The sequence below is a fragment of the Oncorhynchus kisutch genome, linkage group LG4 (assembly GCF_002021735.2).
Source record: "Oncorhynchus kisutch isolate 150728-3 linkage group LG4, Okis_V2, whole genome shotgun sequence".
Lineage (NCBI taxonomy): Eukaryota > Metazoa > Chordata > Actinopteri > Salmoniformes > Salmonidae > Oncorhynchus > Oncorhynchus kisutch.
Window position 1 is genome coordinate 53250301 of NC_034177.2, and position 24810 is coordinate 53275110.

The 24810-nt window shown below is 44.7% G+C and overlaps 1 protein-coding gene across 2 annotated transcripts in view; it reads right to left on the bottom strand.

Moving 5' to 3' along the window:
- Window positions 1-622: 622 nt before the first annotated feature.
- Window positions 623-24810, bottom strand: part of LOC109889698 (tetraspanin-18) — a 108888-nt gene continuing 84700 nt past the window's right edge. Inside the window, exons 4-9 of one of the 2 annotated variants that reach the window (XM_020481315.2) lie at window positions 12669-12863; window positions 12182-12256; window positions 11949-12047; window positions 3460-3636; window positions 2216-2299; window positions 623-1712 (exon numbers count right to left, since the gene is read on the bottom strand). In XM_020481315.2, coding sequence (XP_020336904.1) covers window positions 1665-1712; window positions 2216-2299; window positions 3460-3636; window positions 11949-12047; window positions 12182-12256; window positions 12669-12863 — 678 coding nt within the window. In that variant the 3' untranslated portion in view covers window positions 623-1664. Of the gene's footprint in view, window positions 1713-2215; window positions 2300-3453; window positions 3637-11948; window positions 12048-12181; window positions 12257-12668; window positions 12864-24810 lie in introns of both variants that reach the window. The other variant, XM_020481314.2, reaches the window with a different exon arrangement.

The following is a 24810-nucleotide window of genomic DNA, read 5'->3' on the forward strand; positions in this document are numbered from 1 at the left end:
TCAGCTAGGCTGAAGCTCCAGGGGCATGACTTGTGATTTTCTTCCCATTGAGAGTTTTCATTTTCATAATCTTCCCTCATTTTCATAATATTCCATTTCTCTTTGCTTATTTCAGCTGTTCTTGCCATAATATGGACTTGGTATTTTACCAAATAGGGCTATCTTCTGTATACCACCCCTACCTTGTCACAACACAACTGACTGGCTCAAACGCATTAACTTTTAACAAGGCACACCCTGTTAATTACATTCTAGGTGACTACCTCATGAGCTGGTTGAGAGAATGCCAAGAGTGTGCAAAGCTGTCAAGGAAAAGGGTGGATACATTGAAGAATTTAAAATCTAAAATATATTTTGATTTATTTACATGATTCCATATGTGTTATTTCATAGTTTTGATGTCTTCACTATTATTCTACAATGTAGAATATAGTAAAAATAAAGAAAAACCCTGGAATGAGTTGGTGTGTCCAAACTTTGACTGGTACTGTAATTTGGGGGGGGACAATTTTACCTGCTTCAAACATCTACGCCCTTGCCAAAGAGCAACTGACAATGCCTTCTATCCTGCTTTACTGGGTACATACTTTTAAAAGCATCAGAAAGGAATTCACCACATGGACAACATTTAGAACATTTTAATGTCATTGTCTTTTCAAGAATCTAATACAAATGCATACAAATACATTTATTTTCACCTAAGCCACATGTAACCACAAATGCAATGAACATCACAATACAAATACAATATTTTATCAGAAGTTGGCTTTCAAGCTCGAATGGGGCACAGTAGGGGCAACATGCACACATGCATTCATTCATACAAGGACACACACACACACACACACACACACACACACACACACACACACACACACACACACACACACACACACACACACACACACACACACACACACACACACACACACACACACAGTATAGATGGGACACAGTATGGTCAAAAGGGCATTTAACAGCATTAAAGAGGTAAGGCTCTAACAATAGTATGTGGAGGGAGGGAGTGGGAAAGATGGAGGAATTGTGGTATCAGTAGATGGAAGGGCGGGGGATCGGGGGAGGGAGAAGTGGTCATAGGAAGGAACAGCTAAAGTGTACATAAAACACATATTTCTATATTAGTCAAGCCAACTTTTTACTCAGTAAGTATAAATATTCTTCATCCAAAAGTCAGTGCAGTGTCTTCTGCTCTAGCCTGAGTCCCAGTTAGCTAGCAAGACAGCACAAACAGATCTGGGTCTCAAGCTACTTCTGCTGCAGGGCAGGCTTCAACCGGGTCCTCTTATTCACCACGCCTGGTTTCACCCAGGTCCTCTTCGCGTTCCACTACTATACACCCGGTCTGTGTTAGACCTGGTCCATGAAACATCTGCTTCACTTTACATACGTTTTCCTGTCGTTCTTGTCTTTTTCTCTTTCTATCATTTCTTTTTTTCCCACCAAATACCTCAAAGGTCCAGCTGAGAAGTACAAGTTGTTTGTTTTCTGAGTGTCGTTTTGTTTTGTTTTCCAACCAATCAATACATTTTGCAGATATAAAAGAGGACAATACATTTACAAGTGTACATGTTTTCTTTCCCTTCTCCTGATTTCCCTTTTGTAGCCCCAAAAAGTCCTCCTGTCCGGTGTACGGTGCGATAATCCTACTGGATACCTCTGAAGAGACACATGGCAAAGACCATGGCAAACAGCTGTGGAGAAGAACAGAGGAGTGTCAGAACAGCAGTCAGGACAGAGAACAAGACACAAGTAAGTGTTTCAATTCTGCGAGCCTAAACTGGTCGACTGTTCTGCAGCCAAACGATGATGAGGAAACTAAACAAAATCAACCAAAACTATCTACATGATGATGATTAGACAATTGAGCTCTGGCTTAATCTAATAAATCGACTAGATTATAATTATGACTTCAGATATGCCTCCTCAGTAAATTCTGCTATGTAATGTATGGTGTGTAACAGTCCTGCAACACCAATATTCTCCACTAAGTGGGGCAATCGTACTATAAACGGGGAAGTGACCAGCACTTGCTTCAAATTATATATTCTCCAGTATTTCAGATTCCGTTGCTGTGTACTGTGTGTGGGGGAGATAAGCCACATGGATTTTTCTGAACAGCTTACATTACCAATCACACCAACTGATAAGGAAAAATGTGTTGATTTATTATAAGTAACAAAATATTGAATCCTACCTCAATGGTGAGTACCACAATGGCCAGCGCTCCAGCCACATAGATGTACAGCTCAAAGTAGTCCACCACCGCTGAGTAGCAGCCCTGAAAACACACAGAGAGGAAAGAGTCTCAGTCACAATTCAATAGTATGAGTCAATATGAGAGAGAGTATTGAAATGTGTGTGTTTGTGTGTCTGTGTGTGCGTGCATGCATGCACTTGCGCCTGCATGTGTGTGTGCACGCATGTGCATAAATGCATGCATGTGTGTGTGTGTGCTGAAATGCATGGACAATATAAATATCATCAGAGCCATAACTGAATGCATCAGTGAACAATAGACTAGATGAATGGGCTGAGAGACAGAGACTGAGACAGGGCCCCTGGCCTCATTGGCTTTTAATGAGGCTCTGTGTGTGAATGGGAAAGAGACAGCGAGAGACAGACGCCTTCCTGAGATACTGCATTGTTCCACAGGCCTTAACAACAACAGTTGGAGCCTCTCCTTCCTATCAGTGTTGACTGTAATTACATTTCACTCTCAAGACAGTCATTAAAACAGGCAAGCACACACAGAGATAAATATAGACCCGCACACACAAGCACACAAACGTGTGCATTCCGTTTGTCAATATGGCTAAATCCATTTGTCTATATGGCTAAATCCGTTTGTCAATATGGCTAAATACTGTATGTTTCTCCCTCCACACACACGCACACCTGCACGCCCACTTCTCTATCCTACTCCAAGCCCGCACTACCCTACCCTACTCCAATCTACATAGTCAAACACAAGCATGCATAAGTATACACACACTGCACTACACAGTAAAGCATACTTCCTTGACACCCAGAACATAGAAAAGCACTAATGAGTCTACCGGTATGAGGACAGTGCCAGAAGAGAAGCAGTCCCATTATATCATCACTCCAACACTCTTCTGCTCTAGTTTAGCTGATAGGCAAGAGGAGGATTTTGTTTCCCAGTGTGGCAGGGAGAGTGGGCAGTGGTAGCCTCGAGGTTAGAGTGACGAACATGCAACTGGAAGGTAGCCAGGTCAAATCCTAGGGTAGGAATGTGGAGGGCTGCCAGATATCTCAGGTGCCACCTACTGCTGATGTGATGCTCTAGGTGCCCTGCTCTGGAGGTCCTGCTCCAGGGGCGAAATATTTATTTCCATTCTCTTTGTTGAATGGGTCAATAAAGATTATTAAAGGGTTTTTAGTAGTATTTTTGAAGTAGTCTAGTACCAGTACCAGCACCTTGTTGTTTCTGAACAGCATGTTCCCCATCAGACACTCCTCCTGGGGGATGTAGGCTGAGTCTCCGGGTTGACTACCCCTCCTGCAGCAGGCTGCAGGGACCATCTCATTAGGGTTGATCAGTCTGAACAGGCTCTCCTCAAAGTCCACCGGGCTGTTCACGCCACAGCAGTCAAACTGGGGAGGAGAGGAGAGATGAGTAAATTACACTGAGTATACAAAGCTGAGTATACAAAACATTAAGAACATTAAGAACACATGCTCTTTCCATGACATAGACTGGCCAGGTGAATCCAGGTGAAAGCCATGATCCCTTATTGATGTCACTTCAATCAGTGGAGATGAAGGGGAGGAGACAGGTTAAAGAAATGTTTAATCCTTGAGAACATTGAGACATGGATTGTGTATGTCTGCCACTCAGTGAATGGGCAAGACAAAATATTGAAGTGCTTTTGAACGGGCTATGGGAGACTTTTATCTCCCTCACCAACTTTAAACATCTGCTATCTGAGCAGCTAACCGATCGCTGCAGTAAATAGCCCACCCAATTTACCTACCTCATCCCCATACTGTTTTTATTTATTTACTTTTCTGCTCTTTTGCACACCAGTATCTCTACCTGCACATGACCATCTGATCATTTATCACTCCAGTTAATCTGATAAATTGTAATTATTTGCCTACCTCCTCATGCCTTTTGCACACAATGTATATAGACTCTTTTTTTTCTTTTTTCTACTGTGTTATTGACTTGTTTATTGTTTACTCCATGTGTAACTCTGTGTTGTCTGTTCACACTGCTATGCTTTATCTTGGCCAGGTCGCAGTTGTAAATGAGAACTTGTTCTCAACTAGCCTACCTGGTTAAATAAAGGTGAAAAAAAATGGTAGTAGGTGCCAGGCGCACTTGTTTGTGTCAAGAACCGCAGCGCTCCTGGGTTTTACAGGCTCAACAGTTTCCCATGTGGATCAAGAATGGTACACCACTCAAAGGACATCCAGCCAACTTGACACAACAGTTTTATTAGTCGTATGTACAGCATACACATGGTATACACCGTCCAACGAAATGCAAACAAAGTAAATGGCTCAGTAAAATATAATAAACATTTTAGTATAATACAGGAAGGCACCATTTATAGTCCAATATTTACATGTGTTTTGGGGAAGGGAATTGGGGGCAAGTGTTTAAATTGTGCAGAACTTAGTAATACTAATAAGAGTCTGGTAGCAGCAGTTGTGATGTGTGTATCATGAATGTATGTGTGTGTGAGTGAGTGCATGTGTGCTAAGGTGTGGAAAGTCAGTACAGGTGGTCAGTCCTGTTCGAAGTGTTAACCAGTATGATGGCTTGTAGATAAACTGTCAATGAGCACATTTACATGCACAGCAATAATGAAACATTAAACGAACTATGTCAGTAGGCAGTTTATGCAATAGTCATGTAAACACCTTACTCTGCTTATCTTAATCGGCCTATGGTCAAAATTGAAGTAAGAATATGCAGATTAAAACATCTGTTTTTCTGAGCCATCTCTGGAAATATTAGGACATGTAAACACTTTAGTCGGTGTTCCAGCAGTGTATTTGATCTGCGCATGTGCTAGCACCAGACAAGCAAGCCTCCCTTTTTAGCACGAATGAAGTGAGTCTGAATGTATGCATCTTAGAAGTAGTTTTCACATACATACATTATACGGTGCATTCGGAAAGTAATCAGAACCCTTGACTTTTTCCACATTTTGTTACGTTACAGCCTTATTCTAAAATTAATTAAATTGTATTTTTCCCCCTCATCAATCTACACACAATACCCCATAATGACAAAGCCAAAACAGTTTTTTTGAAATTTTGCAAATTTTGTAAAAAAAAAAAAAAAAAAGATATCACATTTATTCAGTACTTTGTTGAAGCACCTTTGGCAGCGATTACAGCCTGGAGTCTTCTTGGGTATGACGCTACAAGCTTGGCACACCTGTACTTGGGGAGTTTCTCCCATTCTTCTCTACAGATCCTCTCAAGGTCTGTCAGGTTGGATGGGATGCATCGCTGCACAGCTATTTTCATAATCCAAGATGGCAGTAGCAGTGGGAGCAGTCTGTTTTGATTGTCTTGTCCTGTCTCTTCTATATATCGTTTTTATCTTCGTATATATTTTTTATCTAATTTTCCATCTACGGACTGAACATACTCTCCTGCAACCCGCCTCACCCAATGTGTAATGGATCTGCTATTTTTACACTTTTGAACCGGAACCCCCTTCAGGAGCTAGCCAGCTAACTAGCTAGTAGTCAGTTAGCCACTGCTAGCTGTCACCACCATTAACTCGGACATCTGCCAGCCTCAGCCTGGGCAACTCCTGCCAGCCTGAACAGCACGATATCTACCCAGAACATATTGGACTGCTTTTCTCTACCACATCTCTGTATTCCTACTGCAAGCTCTGAACCTTTACTCCGGATCAACGCAGCTAGCTAGCTGCTATCCGAGTGGCTACTCCTGTCTAACGTCTCTGTCCCGAAGCAAGCACCAGTTAGCCTGGTGCTTACTAGGCTCATCTCCCGGCGAGCCGAAGAGATCTATCAAGCAATTTCTGGGCTTCAAATACCTCTTTTGCCAATTGGCCTGGACCCTTTGCTGCCGACACGGAGCCCAGGCGACCATCATGACTGTTCTGCTGACGTAACCTTCTGAGGGGGTTACAACAGGCTCTCCCAATGCAACGTCCCCATGAGGCCCATCTGCTAGCCCCGGCCTGCTAGCTGTCTGAATCGCCGTGCCTCCAGCTCGTCTAGCTACTCACTGGACCCTATGATCACTCAGCTACACATGCCCCTCCCTAATGTCAATATGCCTTGTCTATTGCTGTTTTGGTTAGTAATTTTATCTTATTTCACTGTAGAGCTTCCAGCCCTGCTCAATATACCTTAGCTAGGCCTTATGTTCCACCCCCCCACACATGCGGTGACCGCACCTGGCTTAAATGGTGCATCTAGAGACAAAACCTCTCATCGCCACTCGATGCCTAGGCTTACCGCCACTGTACTCACATCCTACCATACCCTTGTCTATACATTATGCCTTGAATTTATTCTTCCGCACCCAGAAACCTGCTCCTTTTACTCTCTGTTCCAAACGCACTAGACGACCAGTTCTTTTATCCTTTAGTCGTACTCTTATCCTACTCCTCTTTTGTTCATCTGGGGATTTAGAGGTTAACCCAGGCCCTGCAGCCCCCAGCATCACTCCCATTCCCCAGGCGCTCTCATCTGTTGACTTCTGTAACCTAAAAAACATTGGTTTCATGCATGTTAACATTACAAGCCTCCTCCCTGAGTATGTTTTATTCACTGCTTTAGCATACTCCACCAACCCGGATGTCCTAGCCGTGTCTGAATCCTGACTTAGGAAGGTCACCAAAAATCCTGGAATGTCCATTCCTAACTATAACATTTTCTGACAAGATAGAACTGCCAAAGGGGGCGGAGTTAGCCTGCAGAGTTCTGTCATACTATCCAGGTCTGTGCCCAAACAATTCGAGCTTCTACTCCGCCCCCAGCTGTGCCCTGGACACCATATTTGAATTGATCACCCCCCATCTATCTTCAGAGTTCGTATTGTTAGGTGACCTAAACTGGGACATGCTTAACACCCCGACCATCCTACAATCTAAGATAGATGCCCTCAATCTCACACAAATCATCAAGGAACCTACCAGGTACAACCCTAAATCTGTAACCATGGGCACCCTCTTAGATATCATCCTGACCAACCTGCCCTCTAAATACACCTCTGATGTCTTCAACCAGGATCTCAGCGATCATTGCCTGCGTGCGTAATGGGTCCGCGGTCAAACGACCACCCCTCATCACTGTCAAATGCTCCCTAAAACACTTTGGCGAGCAGGCCTTTCTAATCGACATGGCACGGGTATCCTGGAAGGGTATTGACCTCATCCCGTCAGTAGAGGATGCCTGGTTGCTCTTCAAAAGTTTATTCTCCATCTTAAATAAGCATGCCCCATTTACAAAATGTAGAACTAAGAACAGATATAACCATTGGTTCACCCCAGACTTGACTGCCCTTGACTAGCACAAAAACATCTTGTGGCGTTCTGCATTAGCATCGAATAGCCCCTGCGATATGCAACTTTTCTGTTAAGTCAGGAACCAATACACTCAGTCAGTTAGGAAGGCTAAGGCTAGCTTTTTCAAACATAAATTTTCTTCCTGTAGCACTAATTCCAAAAGGTTTTGGGACACTGTAAAGTCCATAGAGAATAAGAGCACCTCCTCCCAGCTGCCCACTTCACTAGTAATAAATCTACGATAATCGGTAATTTCAAAGCATTTCTCCACGGCTGGCCATGCTTTCCACCTGGCTACCGCTACCCCGGCCAACATCTCAGCACGGTTCCTAGGCCGTCATTGAAAATAAAAATGTGTTCTTAACTGACTTGCCTTAAATAAAGGTAAAATAAAAAGGTAAAAAACTCGCCCAACCCCCCCCCGCCCGGTTCTCCTTCACCCAAATTCAGACAGCTGATGTTCTGAAAGAACTGCAACATCTGGATCCCTACAAATCAGCTGGGCTAGACAATCTTTCTAAAATGATCAGCCGAAATTGTTGCAATGCCTCTTCAACCTCTCTTTCATATCATCTAAGATCCCCAAAGATTGGAAAGCTGCTGCGGTCACCCTCCTCTTCAAAGGGGGAGACACTCTTGACCCAAACTGTTACAGACCTATATCCATCTTTCCCTGCCTTTCTAAAATCTTCGAAAGCCAAGTTAATAAACAGATTACCGACCATTTCGAATCCCAAAGTACCTTCTCCACTATGCAATCTGGTTTCCAAGCTGGTCACGGGTGCACCTCAGCCACACTCAAGGTCCAAAATGATATCATAACCGCCATCGATAAAAGACAGTAATGTGCAGCTGTATTCATCGACCTGGCCAAGGCTTTCACCGCATTCTTATCGGCAGACTCAATAGCCTTGGCTTTTCAAATGACTGCCTCGCCTGGTTCACCAACTACTTTGCAGAGTTCAGTGTGTCAAATCGGAGGGCATGTTGTCTGGACCTCTGGCAGTCTCAATGGGGGTGTCACAGGGTTTAATTCTCGGGCCGACTCTTTTCTCTGTATATATCAATGATGGTGCTCTTGCTGCTGGTGATTCTCTGATCCACCTCTATGCAGATTAAACCATTCTGTATACATCTGGCCCTTCTTTGGATACTGTGCTAACAAACCTTCAAACGAGCTTCAACGCCATACAACACTCCTTCCGTGGCCTCCAACTGCTTTTACATGCAGGTAAAACTAAGTGCATGCTCTTCAACTGATTTCTGCCTGCACCCTCCCGCCCGACTAGCATCACTACTCTGGACGGTTCTGACCTAGAATAATGTGGACAACTACAAATACCTAGGTGTCTGGTTAGACTGTAAACTCTCTTTCCAGACTCACATTAAGCATCTCCAATCCAAAATTAAATCTAGAATCGGTTTCCTATTTCGCAACAAAGCCTCCTTCACTCATGCCGCCAAACATACCCTCGTAAAACTGACTATCCTACTGATCCTTGACTATGGCGATGTAATTTACAGAATAGCCTCCAACACTCTACTCAGCACACTGGATGTAGTCTATCACAGTGCCATCCGTTTTATCACCAAAGCCCCATATACAATCCGCCACTGCGACCTGTATGCTCTCGTTGGCTGGCCCTAACTACATATCTGTCGCCAAACCCACTGGCTCCAGGTCATCTATAAGTCTTTGCTAGGTAAAGCCCCGCCTTATCTCAGCTCACTGGTCACCATAGCAACACCCACCTGTAGCATGCGCTCCAGCAGGTATATTGCACTGGTCATCCCCAAAGTCAACACTTCCTTTGGACGCCTTTCCTTCCAGCATCATCTGTCAGAGCAGCTTACCGATCACTGTACCTGTACAGAGCCAATCTGTAAATAGCACTCCCGACTACCTCATCCCCATATTATTATATACCCTCTTGCTTTTTTGCACCCCAGTATCTCTACCTCAACATCTAGCACTCCAGTATTAATGCTAAAATGTCATTATTTTTGCCTCTAGGGCCTATTTATTTCCTACCTCCCTACTCTTCTACATTTGCACACACTGTACATAGTACTGTACACTATTTTTATTTTATTTTGTGTTATTGACTGTACGTTTGTTTGTGTAACTGTGTTTTTGTTGCACTGCTTTTCTTTATCTTGGCCAGGTTGCAGTTGTAAATGAGAACTTGTTCTCAACTGGCCTACCTGGTTAAATAAAGGTGAAAAGAAATGTTCAGCTCTCTCCAGAGATGATCGATCGGGTTCAAGTCCGGGCTCTGGCTAGGCCTCTCAAGGACATTCAGAGACTGGTCCCGAAGTTACTCCTGCATTGTCTTGGCTATGTGCTTAGGATCGTTGTTCTGTTGGAAGGTGAACCTTCGCCACCAGTCTGAGATCCTGAGCCCTCTGGAGCAGGTTTTCATCAATGATCTCTCTGTACTTCGCTGCGTTCATCTTCCCCTCGATCCTGACTATTCTCCCAGTCCCTGCCACTGAAAAACATCCCCATAGCATGATGCTGCCACCAACATGCTTCACCGTGGGGATGGTGCCAGATTTCCTCCAGACTTGAAGCTTGGAATTCAGGCCAAGAGCTCAATCTTTCCTCAGACCAGAGAATCTTGTTTATCATGGTCTGAGAGTCCTTTAGGTGCCTTTTAGCAAATTACTGAGGTGTGGGTTCCGTCAGGCCACTCTACCATAAAAGCCTGATTGGTTAAGTCCTGTCAGAGTGACCATCAGGTTCTTGGTCACCTCCCTGACCAAGGCCCTTCTCCCCCGATTGCTCAGTTTGGCCGAGCGGCCAGCTCTAGGAAGAGCCTTGGTGGTTCCAAACTTCTTCCATTTAAGAATGATGGAGGCCACTGTGTTCTTGGGGACCTTCAATGCTGCAGAATTGTACCCTTCCCCATATCTGTGCCTCGACACAATCCTGTCTCGGAGCTCTATGGACAATTCCTTCGACCTCCTGGCTTGGTTTTTGCTCTGACATGCACTGTCAAATGTGGAACTTTATATAGACAGGTGTGTCCAAATCGTGTCCAATCAATTTAATTGACCAGTTTTAGCAACATCTCAAGAATGATCAATAGAAACAGCATGCCCCTGAGCACAATTTTGAGTCTCAAAGCAAAAGGGTCTAAATACTTGTATAAAAAAACAGAAATACCTTATTTATATATTTGCAAACATTTCTAAAAAGCTGTTTTCGCTTTGTCATTATGGGTTATTGTGTGTAGATTAATGAGGAAAAACGGTCAACCGTCAGGACTATCTCGATGGTGCAGCTGTAGTATTTGGAGAGGGCCTGGGGTGGCATGCTAAATTTCTTCAGCTGCCTTAGGAAATAGAGATGCTGTTGCGCCCTCTTGACAAGAGTGGTGGTGTTGTTGTTCCATGACAAGTCCTCAGTGATGTGGACACCGATGCATTTAAAACTCCTGACTCTTTCTACTGCAGTACCGTTGATCGGGGCGTGTTCCCTCATCTGCTTCCTGAAGTGAACAATCAATTCCTTTGTTTTGCTGAGGTTAAGGGAGAGGTTGTTCTCCTGGCACCACAATTCCAGTTTCTGACCTCCTCCCTCTAGGCTGACTCGTCATTGTTGGTTATCAGGTCTACATCCGTGGTATCCTCAGAAAACTTGATGATGGCGTTGTTGTCGTGCAAAGCCACGCAGTCGTGGGTGAACAGGGAGTACAGAGTGCTGAGGACACTCTCCTGGCAGGCCCATGTGTTCAGTGTGGTGAGTCAGTGTGGAGGAGGTGATGTTGCCAATCCTCACAGCCTGTGGTTTGCCTGTCAGGAAGTCCAGGATCGAATTGCAGAGGGTGGTGTCCAGACCCAGGGATCTGAGCTTGGTGTCGAGCTTGGAGGGAACAATAGTGTTGAATACTGAATTGTTGTCAATGCACAGCATTCTCACATGGGTGTTCCTCTTGTTCAGATGTGTTACGACCATATGAATAGTGATGGAAATCTTCTGTGGATCTGTTGGAGCAGTAGGCAGATTTGAGTGGGTCCAGAGTGCCTGGCATGCTGGCCTTGATGTGGGACATGACCAGCCTCTTGAAGAACTTCATGATGACCTGGGTTAGTGTGATGTGGCGATAGTCATTTGGACATGTCACCTTGTTTTTCTTGGGCCCTGGGACGATAGTGGTCTCCTTGAATCAAGTGGGGACTACAGCCTGAGACAGGGACAGGTTGAAGATGTCCAAGAAGACGCCTGCTAAGGAGATAATTGTATTTTGTATATCTACCAAAAGCAAGTATCAGGGTTGGGGTCAATTCCCTTTCAAGTCAGTAAATTCTGGAAGTGAACTGATTGGAATTGACTTGAATTGAGTATATTGAAATGGAATTGACCTCAAGCTTAGCAAGTAAAGTATTTTAGCCTTACAGTGTTCATGATAGCGTTCCACGTTCCAGTGAAGACATCAGTGTTATTGTAGCCCTGGTAGTGCCTCTTCAGCTCCTTCGTGAAGTACTCTCTGGTCAGCTATACAGGACATGGAGAATGTTAGTATTAGTTCTGTATGGTCAGAGGTTTTACTGTATCCCCATGATGAAGGGGACAGTGTTTGCACACTACAGTGGATGGTCATAGGATCTATAAGGAGAGAATTTACTCACATGCTCCCGGAATATGAAGGCCAGGATGGCTGCAGCTAGTTCCGCCAGGAAGATGACCAGGATGAGCATGAAGAACTGCAGTGGCACAGGAGAGACAGCAGGAGGGAGGGAGAGGGAGGGAGGGAGGGGGGGTGGACAAGACATTCAGTGAGAGGAGAGACGGAGAGAGATAAAGGGAGAGAACGAGTAACAGACTTAGTGAGTGCAAGTCACAAAAAAATCAACATTAACTATGCATGTGGCCTGGTGCACCGAAGGCAAATTATTGGAAGCATGAAATATACTCTGTTTTATTATGGCTTATTTATTTTTCCATCTATCTCAGGCCAGCATGACTCTCTCTCGCTCACATACAAAGAGCAGCAGACACTTGTTCTCAATGATGATTCCAAAGCAGCAAAGGAATGTTGATAACACTATTATAACGCTGTGACCTACTGTACTATCACAATTACTCTATAATATAACACAGTGTAGGCCTACTTACAAACATCAGCAGACACTTGTTCTCCCGGATGGCTCCACAGCAGCCCAGGAAGCCCAATAGGAAAAGCATTCCCCCCATGGCCAGGATGATGTAAACTCCTGTGAAGAGCAGAGGGTTGGCTGCTACGATCTCCTTGAAGCCTGTAGGGTCCACCAGCACCCACACACCCACACCCAGGAGGAAGGAGCCTCCCAGCTTGGAAAAAGAGGGGAGAGTGGGAGAGAAAGGGTTAAGTGTAGTTTATCAGTTTATCATATACTGTAATAATTACAATTAATGGAAGAAACAGAACACATGCAGTGGAGGTAGGAAACCGAACAGGGACTTATGAAAACCTCACCAAAGAGGGATGGAGGGAGGGAGGGAGAGTTAAATCACCCTCACAACCTCTACTTTTTGAATACGGTACTCCTGAACTCCTTGTATGTGACTCCTCCATCTTGGCTCCATGTCCATGTTATCAGCTATAAAAGTCATATTTACATGATGACTGTATGTCAGAGTGTCACTGGCTCTGTAGTAGATCCTGAGGAAGTCTGTGCGAGGAGGAAATTGGGTCAGCACTCCCTCTAATGGTGTCTCTGACTCTGGTCTCGTCTCCCTATCTTTGCAACTGTTCCCCCAAGAGATCATTTCAGCTCTTTCATATGACCAATCTGTTACATTTGTATACCTCTTGCAAGAGAGTAACATGTACAATGTTGTGTGTTCCTTATGTTTCATTATGTGGTAGTATGGCAAAGGAACTGAATGTTGAAGGCTTCAATGAAAAGTCATAGCAAGCCAAGAGCAGTCTCCGGGAGATATTCCCACCTCTGAGAGAAGTCGCTGGTGTAGAGCCGGCTGCTTCCTCCAGCCAATCTTCCAGCTTTCCATCAGCCCTGAGTGCCCTGCCCACCTCTCTGCCATAGAAACCTCTCCACTTTCTTTGCCAGCTACCTGGCTGTTTATTTACCACCACAGACAGATGCTGGCACTAAGACCGCACTCAGTCAGCTGTATAAGGAAATAAGCAAACAGGAAACCACTCACCCAGAGGCGGAGCTCCTAGTGGCCGGAGACTTTAATCGAGGGAAACTTAAATCAGTTCTAACAAATTTCTATCACCATGTTAAATGTTCAACCAGAGGGAAAAAAAATCTAGATCACCTGTACTCCACACACAGAGACGTGTACAAAGCTTTCCCTCGCCCTCCAGTTGGTAAATCCGACCACAACTCTATCCTCCAGATTTATGCTTACAAGCAAAAATTAAAGCAGCAAGCACCAGTGAATCGGTCTATAAAAAAGTGGTCAGATGAAGCAGATGCTAAACTACAGGACTGTTTTGCTATCACAGACTGGAAAGTGTTCTGGGATTCTTACGATGGCATTGAGGAGTACACCACATCAGATAACAACATTGACGAATACGCTGATTCGGTGTGCGAGTTCATTAGAACGTGCGTTGAAGATGTCGTTCCCATAGCAACGATTAAAACATTCCCTAACCAGAAACCGTGGATTGATGGCAGCATTCGCGTGAAACTGAAAGCACGAACCACTGCTTTTAATCAGGGCAAGGTGACTGGTAACATGACCGAATACAAACAGTGCAGCTATTCCCTCCGCAAGGCTATCAAACAAGCTAAGCATCAGTATAGAGACAAAGTAGAATCTCAATTCAACGGCTCAGACACAAGAGGTATGTGGCAGGGTCTACAGTCAATCACGGACTACAAGAAGAAAACCAGCCCAGTCACGGACCAGGATGTCTTGCTCCCAGGCAGACTAAATAACTTTTTTGCCCGCTTTGAGGACAATACAGTGCCACTGACACGGCCTGCAACGAAAACATGCGGACTCTCCTTCACTGCAGCCGAGGTGAGTAAAACATTTAAACGTGTTAACCCTCGCAAGGCTGCAGGCCCGGACGGCATCCCCAGCCGCGCCTTCAGAGCATGCGCAGACCAGCTGGCCGGTGTGTTTACGGACATATTCAATCAATCCCTATACCAGGCCACCATTGTTCCTGTTCCGAAGAAAGCTAAGGTAACTGAGCTAAACGACTACCGCCCCGTAGCACTCACTTCCGTCATCATGAAGTGCTTTGAAAGACTAGTCAAGGACCATATCACCTCCACCCTACCTGACACCCTAGACCCACTCCAATTTGCTTACCGCCCAAATAGGTCCACAGACGATGCAATCTCAACCACACTGCACACTGCCCTAACCCATCTGGACAAGAGGAATACCTATGTGAGAATGCTGTTCATCGACTACAGCTCGGCATTCAACACCATAGTACCCTCCAAGCTCGTCATCAAGCTCGAGACCCTGGGTTTCGACCCCGCCCTGTGCAACTGGGTACTGGACTTCCTGACGGGCCGCCCCCAGGTGGTGAGGGTAGGCAACAACATCTCCACCCCGCTGATCCTCAACACTGGGGCCCCACAAGGGTGCGTTCTGAGCCCTCTCCTGTACTCCCTGTTCATCCACGACTGCGTGGTCACGCACGCCTCCAACTCAATCATCAAGTTTGCGGACGACACAACAGTGGTAGGCTTGATTACCAACAACGACGAGACGGCCTACAGGGAGGAGGTGAGGGCCCTCGGAGTGTGGTGTCAGGAAAATAACCTCACACTCAACGTCAACAAAACTAAGGAGATGATTGTGGACTTCAGGAAACAGCAGAGGGAACACCCCCCTATCCACATCGATGGAACAGTAGTGGAGAGGGTAGTAAGTTTTAAGTTCCTCGGCATACACATCACAGACAAACTGAATTGGTCCACTCACACAGACAGCATCGTGAAGAAGGCGCAGCAGCGCCTCTTCAACCTCAGGAGGCTGAAGAAATTCGGCTTGTCACCAAAAGCACTCACAAACTTCTACAGATGCACAATCGAGAGCATCCTGTCGGGCTGTATCACCGCCTGGTACGGCTACTGCTCTGCCCACAACCGTAAGGCTCTCCAGAGGGTAGTGAGGTCTGCACAACGCATCACCGGGGGCAAACTACCTGCCCTCCAGGACACCTACACCACCCGATGTTACAGGAAGGCCATAAAGATCATCAAGGACAACAGCCACTTTAAACAATGCTACCTAATATAATGTTTACATACCCTACATTATTAATCTCATATGTATACGTATATACTGTACTCTATATCATCTACTGCATCCTTATGTAATACATGTATCACTAGCCACTTTAACTATGCCACTTTGTTTACATACTCATCTCATATGTATATACTGTACTCGATACCATCTACTGTATCTTGCCTATGCTGCTCTGTACCATCACTCATTCATATATCTTTATGTACATATTCTTTTTCCCCTTACACTGTGTATAAGACAGTCGTTTTTTGGAATTGTTAGTTAGATTACTTGTTGGTTATTACTGCATTGTCGGAACTAGAAGCACAAGCATTTTGCTACACTCACATTAACATCTGCTAACCATGTGTATGTGACAAATAACATTTGATTTGATTTGATTTGACATCAGTCACTGGCTTTATCAATATGTGCATTGAGGACATGGTCCCCACAGTGACTGTAGTACATACCCAAACCAGAAGCCATGGATTACAGGCAACATTCACACTGAGCTAAAGGGTAGAGTTGCCGCCTTCAAGGTGCGAGACTTAACCCGGAAGCTTTCAAGAAATCCTGCTATGCCATGCGACGTACCATCAAACAGGGAAAGTGTCAATACAGGGCTAAGATTAAATCACTGGCTCCGGTCTTGCAAACTATTACAGACTACAAAGGGAAGCACAGCCGCGAGTTGCCCAGTGACACGAGCCTACCAGACGAGCTAAATCACTAAATCACTAAATCGCATGTATGAGAGAATCAGCTGTTCCAAATGACTGTGTGATCACGCTCTCCGTAGCCGACGTGAGTAAGACCTTTAATAAACAGGTCAACATACACAAGGCTGCTGGGCCAGACGGATTACCAGGACGTGTGCTGACCAACTGGCAGGTGTCTTCACTGACATTTTCAACATGTCCCTGATTGAGTCTGTAATACCAACATGTTTCAAGCAGACCACCATAGTCCCTGTGCCCAAGAACACAAAGACAACCTGCCTAAATGACTACAGACCCGTAGCACTCATGTCCGTAACCATGAAGTGCTTTGAAAGGTTGGTAATGGCTCACATCAAGACCATTTCCCCAGGAACCCTAGACCCCACTCCAATTTGCATACCGCCCAAACAGATCCACAGATGATGCAATCTCTATTGAACTCCACACTGCCCTTTCCCACCTGGAAAAAAGGAACACTTATGTGAGAATGCTATTCATTGACTCCAGCTCAGCGTTCAACACCATAGTACCCTCAAAGCTCATCACTAAGCTAAGGCTCCTGGGACTAAACACCTCCCTCTGCAACTGGATCCTGGACTTCCTGACAGGCTGCCCCCAGGTGGTGAGGGTAGGTAGCAACATATCTGCGACGCTGATCCTCAACACTGGAGCTCCACAGGGGTGCGTGCTAAGTCCATTCCTGTACTCCCTGTTCACCCACGACTGCATGGCCAGGCACAACTCCAACACCATCATTACGTTTGCAGACGACACAACAGTGGTAGGCCTGATCACCGACAATGACGAGACAGCCTATAGGGAGGAGGTCAGAGACCTGGCCGGGTGGTACCAGAATAACAACCTGTCCCTCAACGTAACCAAGACTAAGGAGATGATTGTGGACTACAGGCAAAGGAGCACCAAGCATGCCCCCATTCTCATAGACAGGGCTGTGGTGTAGCAGGTTGAAAGCTTGAAGTTCCTTGGTGTCCACATCAACAACAAACTAGAATGGTCCAAACACACTAACACAGTCGTGAATAGGGGCACGACAAAGCCTATTCCCCCTCAGGAAACTAAAAAGATTTGGCATGGGTCCTGAGATCCTCAGAAGGTTCTACAGCTGCAACATCAAGAGCATTCTGACTGGTTGCATCACTGCCTGGTACGGCAATTGCCCGGCCTCTGACCGCAAGGCACTACAGAGGGTAATGCATACGGCCTAGTACATCACTGGGGCTAAGCTGTCTGCCATCCAGGGCCTCTATAATAGGCGGTTTCAGAGGAAGGCCCTAAAAATTGTCAAAGACCCCAGCCACAGACTCTTCTCTCTACTACCGCATGGCAAGCGGTACCGGAGTGCCAAGTCTAGGACAAAAAGGCTTCTCAACAGGTAACAGACTCCTGAACAGGCTATCTCTGCAGTAGATTGCAACACCGCCCCCTTTGGCAGTTCTATGTTGGCGGAAAACATTATAGTTAGGAATGGAAATTTCAAGGGTTTTGGTGGTTTTCCTATGCCAGGATTCAGACACGGCTAAGACATCTGGGTTGTCAGAGTGTGCTAAAGCAGTGAGTAAAACAAACTTAGGGAGTAGGCTTCTAATGTTAACATGCATGAAACAAAGGCTTTTACGTTTACAGAAGTCAACAAATGAGAGCACCTGTGGGGTGGGAGTGGAGTTAGGCACCGCAGGACCTGGATTAACCTCCACATCACCAGAGAAACAGAGGAGAAGTAGGATAAGAGTATGGCTAAAGGCTATAAGAACTGGCCGTCTAGCACGTTTGGAACAGAGAGTAAAAGGAGCAGGTTTCTGGGCACAATAGCATAGATTCAAGGCATAGTGTACAGACAAAGGTAAGGTAGGAGGTAAACCTAGGCATTGAGTAATGAATAGAGTGATATAGTCTCTAGAGATGTTTAAACCAGGTGATGTCATCGCATATGTAGGAGGTGGAACAACATGGTTGGTTAAGGCATATTGAGCAGGGCTAGAGGCTCTACAGTGAAATAAGACAGTAATCACTAACCAGGACAGTAATGGACAAGGCATATTGATATTAGAGAGAGGCATGCGTAGCCAAGTGAACAAATGGGTCCAGTGAGTGGTTGGGCTGGCTGGGGACACAGCGATTCAGAGAGTTACCAGGCCAATTCTAACAAGCTAGCAGCTAGTAGACCGGAGCAAGCTAGCAGTTAGCAGGCCGGGTTAGTAAGCAAGCAGTTAGCATGGTCTTGCAGTTACAGACCGTGCAGGTAAGCTAGCAGTTAGCAGGCCGGGGCCGGAAACTAGCAGTTAGTAGACCGGGGCATGCTAGTCGTTAGCAGGACGGGTTAGCAAGCAGTTAGCAGGGGCTAGCAGTTAGCAGACCTGGTTAGCAAGCAAGCAGTTAGCAAGGGCTAGCAGTTAGCAGACCGGTGTCTGTATGTAGCCTCGCTACTTTTATAGTCTTTTTACTGTTGTTCACCTAACACCTTTTTTGCACTATTGGTTAGAGCCTGTAAGTAAGTATTTCACTGTAAGGTCTACACCCTCGGGCGTGTGGTTGAAGATGGCCCGGAAACGGCAGGTGAAATCCTCGAAGTGGTCCAGCGCCGCATCTCCTTCTCCCCACACAGCATTGGCCCACTCCAGAGCTTTCCCCGAGAGGCACGAGACGAGGGCGGACACCCTCTCACGGCCCGAGGGAGTCGGGTGAACGGTCGCCAGGTATAAATACAGCTGCAGCAGGAAACCCTGGCAGCGTCTGGCCGTCCCATCGTACTCCCTGGAAAGAGCTAGATTAATCCCACTGGAACCGTGTGTGGAGGGGGTGAGTAGTGGAGACCACTGTTGTGCTGATGGGGTTGCTGGAGGGCTCTGTCTCTCCCAGCGGTCCATCGTCTGGACGACGCGGTCAATAGCGGCGCCAAGATGGTAAAGCATCGCCGCGTGCTCCTGGACGTGCTCCTCGACTCCGCTACCCGGGGTACCTGCTCCTACTGACTCCATAATTCGGGTGTGGAATTCTGTAATGGAGTGCGTAACTGGCTGCAAGGAAGTCAGGCGCTGAAATGCGTAGCAAACGGAACCCTTTTTTGAGGCAAACAAAATACGGCACTCAGACAACTAACCACACACGGGTTACAATAACCCGGCGCAAACCAGCCTGGAGTACACATATATTTACACATAACAATTCCACACACAGACATGGGGGGAAACAGAGGGTTATATGCAAGATGAGTAATGAGGGAATGCAAACCAGGTGTGCGGGAAAACAAGACAAAACAAATGGAAAATTAAAGGTGGATCGGCGATGGCTAGAAGACCGGTGACGTCGACCGCCGAACGCCGCCCGAACAAGGAGCGGGACCGACCTTGGCGGAAGTCGTGACAGATGGGACCAGATTTCTTCTAATCAGTTCATATGCTTTTTTTTTTTACTCCTGTTTAAACTCCTGGCCCTAGGGAGGATTAAAACATAAAAATCCTGTCAAACAAGTCATGAGGCGAATCAGTCTAAACAGTACTTTGTTCCTCTTTTCAACGCTTTTTGTCTATTTGTTTTATTAAACCTGAATCAAAAGTGCTGTGGCAAATGCCAGCTCTCCACACGTACTGCTGTGCTGATCTCTGCAACAAATTAACAAACATAACCTACATGTATGATTTATATGTATCTTATTTTTGGGTTGCTGGAATGAGCTTCGATACAAACGCCTCATGTCAACTACCCGGTGAATTATACCCCTGTTTTCAGTCATAATTTGCATTTGCCTGACCCCTCCTGTCTCAGCCTCCAGTACAGTGCCTTGCGAAAGTATTCGGCCCCCTTGAACTTTGCGACCTTTTGCCACATTTCAGGCTTCAAACATAAAGATATAAAACTGTATTTTTTTGTGAAGAATCAACAACAAGTGGGACACAATCATGAAGTGGAACAACATTTATTGGATATTTCAAACTTTTTTAACAAATCAAAAACTGAAAAATTGGGCGTGCAAAATTATTCAGCCCCTTTACTTTCAGTGCAGCAAACTCTCTCCAGAAGTTCAGTGAGGATCTCTGAATGATCCAATGTGGACCTAAATGACTAATGATGATAAATACAATCCACCTGTGTGTAATCAAGTCTCCGTATAAATGCACCTGCACTGTGATAGTCTCAGAGGTCCGTTAAAAGCGCAGAGAGCATCATGAAGAACAAGGAACACACCAGGCAGGTCCGAGATACTCTTGTGAAGAAGTTTAAAGCCGGATTTGGATACAAAAAGATTTCCCAAGCTTTAAACATCCCAAGGAGCACTGTGCAAGCGATAATATTGAAATGGAAGGAGTATCAGACCACTGCAAATCTACCAAGACCTGGCCGTCCCTCTAAACTTTCAGCTCATACAAGGAGAAGACTGATCAGAGATGCAGCCAAGAGGCCCATGATCACTCTGGATGAACTGCAGAGATCTACAGCTGAGGTGGGAGACTCTGTCCATAGGACAACAATCAGTCGTATATTGCACAAATATGGCCTTTATGGAAGAGTGGCAAGAAGAAAGCCATTTCTTAAAGATATCCATAAAAAGTGTCGTTTAAAGTTTGCCACAAGCCACCTGGGAGACACACCAAACATGTGGAAGAAGGTGCTCTGGTCAGATGAAACCAAAATTGAACTTTTTGGCAACAATGCAAAACGTTATGTTTGGCGTAAAAGCAACACAGCTCATCACCCTGGCAGCATCATGGTTTGGGCCTGCTTTTCTTCAGCAGGGACAGGGAAGATGGTTCAAATTGATGGGAAGATGGATGGAGCCAAATACAGGACCATTCTGGAAGGAAACCTGATGGAGTCTGCAAAAGACCTGAGACTGGGATGGATATTTGTCTTCCAACAAGACAATGATCCAAAACATAAAGCAAAATCTACAATGGAATGGTTCAAAAATAAACATATCCAGGTGTTAGAATGGCCAAGTCAAAGTCCAGACCTGAATCCAATCGAGAATCTGTGGAAAGAACTGAAAACTGCTGTTCACAAATGCTCTCCATCCAACCTCACTGAGCTCCAGCTGTTTTGCAAGGAGGAATGGGAAAAAATTTCGGTCTCTCGATGTGCAAAACTGATAGAGACATACCCCAAGCGACTTACAGCTGTAATCGCAGCAAAAGGTTGCGCTACAAAGTATTAACTGAATAATTTTGCACGCCCAATTTTTCAGTTTTTGATTTGTTAAAAAAGTTTGAAATATCCAATAAATGTTGTTCCACTTCATGATTGTGTCCCAATTGTTGTTGATTCTTCACAAAAAAATACAGTTTTATATCTTTATGTTTGAAGCCTGAAATGTGGCAAAAGGTCGCAAAGTTCAAGGGGGCCGAATACTTTCGCAAGGCACTGTTTTTATGCTGCAGTAGTTTATGTGTCGGGGGCAGGGGCAGTTTGTTATATCTGGAGTACTTCTCCTGACCTATTCGGTATCCTGTGTGAATTTAAGTGTGCTCTCTCTAATTCTCTCTTTCTTTCTCTCTCTCGGAGGACCTGAGCCCTGGGACCATGCCTCAGGACTACCTGTCATGATGACTCCTTGCTGTCCCCAGTCCACCTGGCCGTGCTGCTGCTCCAGTTTCAACTGTTCTGCCTTATTATTATTCGACCATGCTGGTCATTTATGAACATTTGAACATCTTGGCCATGTTCTGTTATAATCTCCACCCGGCACAGCCAGAAGAGGACTGGCCACCCCACATAGCCTGGTTCCTCTCTAGGTTTCTTCGTAGGTTTTGGCCTTTCTAGGGAGTTTTTCCTAGCCACCGTGCTTCTACACCTGCATTGCTTGATGTTTGGGGTTTTAGGCTGGGTTTCTGTACAGCACTTTGAGATATCAGCTGATGTACGAAGGGCTATATAAATAAATTTGATTTGATTTGATTTACCACAGCCCAATGATTTGCATGATATTGATTAAAATTAAGCATGGTTTGTTGTAAGGTAGGGGCCTACTGTACTTTTATATTTGTATTAGAAGGGTAATCATTCATTTTTTATAGGCTAACATTACTTGATGAAGCTTTAGCTAGCAGTAACTCTGCTTTTGTCCTGAAGCTAAAATGTAATGAGTGTAAAGACGAGAAAACACTTTAATTGTGAATTGTTGCACTAATAGTGTAATATGGTAGATGCATGAAGAATTGCTTGCTTAATGTTAGCTAGTAGCTAGCTAGTTTAATAGTTTGTAATACTTAGCTTCCTGGCTAGTGGCTACTGTGACATTTACGGTACTTTTGAGCTGCGAAGCAAGAACACCAACCAAACTCTCTCTCGGCTCTTGACATTCCCGTCGCTAATGTGAATGGAAAAGTGTATGTGCATATTATGTAAATATACATTTCGGCAGGGTAGCCTAGTGGTTAGAGCATTGGACTAGTAACCGGAAGGTTGCAAGTTCAAATCCCTGAGCTGACAAGGTACAAATCTGTCGTTCTGCCCCTGAACAGGCAGTTAAACCCACTGTTCCTAGGCTGTCATTGAAGATAAGAATTTGTTCTTAACTGACTTGCCTAGTTAAATAAAGGTTAAAAAAAAATCCCAATAACTCACTCCAGTGTGAATAAGTCTATCTGTAGTCTTTATGCCAGAGCAGGGGGTGGGTTAAGGCATATACAGCCTTCAGAAAGTATTCACACCCCTTGACTTTTTCCACATTTTGTTGTGTTACAGCCTAAGTTTAAAATTGATTAAATTTAGAATTTTTGTGACACAACATCCCATAATCCCTTGAGTCAATACGTATTCAATCCCTTTGTTATGGCAAGCCTAAATAAATTCAGGAGTAAAAATGTGCTTAACAATTCACATTATAAGTTGCATGGACTCACTCTGTGTTCAATAATTGTCATGGTGTATCAATAAACCCAGTCACTACAAAGATACAGGTGTCCTTCCAAACTCAGTCGCCAGAGAGGAAGGAAACCACTCAGGGATTTCATCATGAGGCCAATGGTAACATTAAAACTGTTCCAGAGTTTAATGGCTGTGATAGGAGAAAACTGAGTATGGATCAACAACATTGTAGTTACTCCACAATACTAATCTAAATGACAGAGTGAAAAGAAGGAAGCCTGTACAGAATAAAAACATTCCAAAACATGCATCCTGTTTGCAACAAGACACTAAAGTTATACAGCAAAGCAATTCACTTTTTGTCCTGAATAAAACGTGTTGTATTGGATTTGCCCCAAACTTACTTACACATTACTAAGTACCATTCTCCATATGTTCAACCACAGTGGTGGCTGCATCATGTATGTGTATGTGTGTAATCGTTAAGGACTGGGGAGTTTTTCAGGATAAAGAAACAGAACTGAGCTAAGCACAGAAAATATCCTAGAGCAAAACCAGGTTCAGTCTGCTTTTCACCAGAAACTGAAAGATGAATTCACCTTTCTTCAGCAGGTCAATAAACTAAAACTCAAGGCCAAATCTACACTGGAGTTGCTTACCAAGAAGACAGTGAATGTTTGAGCGGCCGAGTTACAGTTTTGACTTAAATCTGCTTGAAAATCTATGGCAAGACTTGAAAATAGTTGTCTAGCAATGATCAACAATCAATTTGACAGAACTTGAAGAATTTTTAAAAGAATAATGGGCAAATACTATACAATGCAAGTGTGCAAGAACTTAAGGACTTACCCAGACTCTAACACCTATTAACTCAGGGGTGTGAATACTTACGTAAATTAGATATTTAATTTTCAATACATTTTTTATACATTTGCAAAAATGTCTAAACATGTTTCCTTTTGTCATTATGGGGTATTGTGTTACAACCTGAATTTAAAATTGATTACATATATTTGTTTCTTGTACAACTACACACAACAAAATGTGGAATAAGTCCAGTGGTATGAATACTTTTTCAAGGCACTGTAAGGTAGGTCAGTGGGGGGCTTCAGCTAACTGCCATTGCCCCCTTTCCTATACCTCTCAAAGTGAATCCACCCTTCCCTCCATTCCTCCCTCCTGAACATTCTCTTATCTCCATCCTCCCACTTTCACTAAACCCTATCTGCAGCACCAGTGGGTGACTCTTTAGTGATTAGGAGAAGGGGGATAGGAAGGAAAGGAGAAGAGAAGAGGGGGTAGAGATATGAGCATCACACACTCATCCTCACACCATTCCCTTCCTCCTGGGAAAGAACCTGTCTTTCAATAAATGTCCAAGAAAACGTTCTGTCAAAGGCAGAGCTTAGAGCTATAGAGGAAACCATTGTTTCATGGGATGGTGAGAGGGTAGAATTGTCTGAGAGTATAAACAAAGGAATGGACATGGTAACAGTCACTGGTTT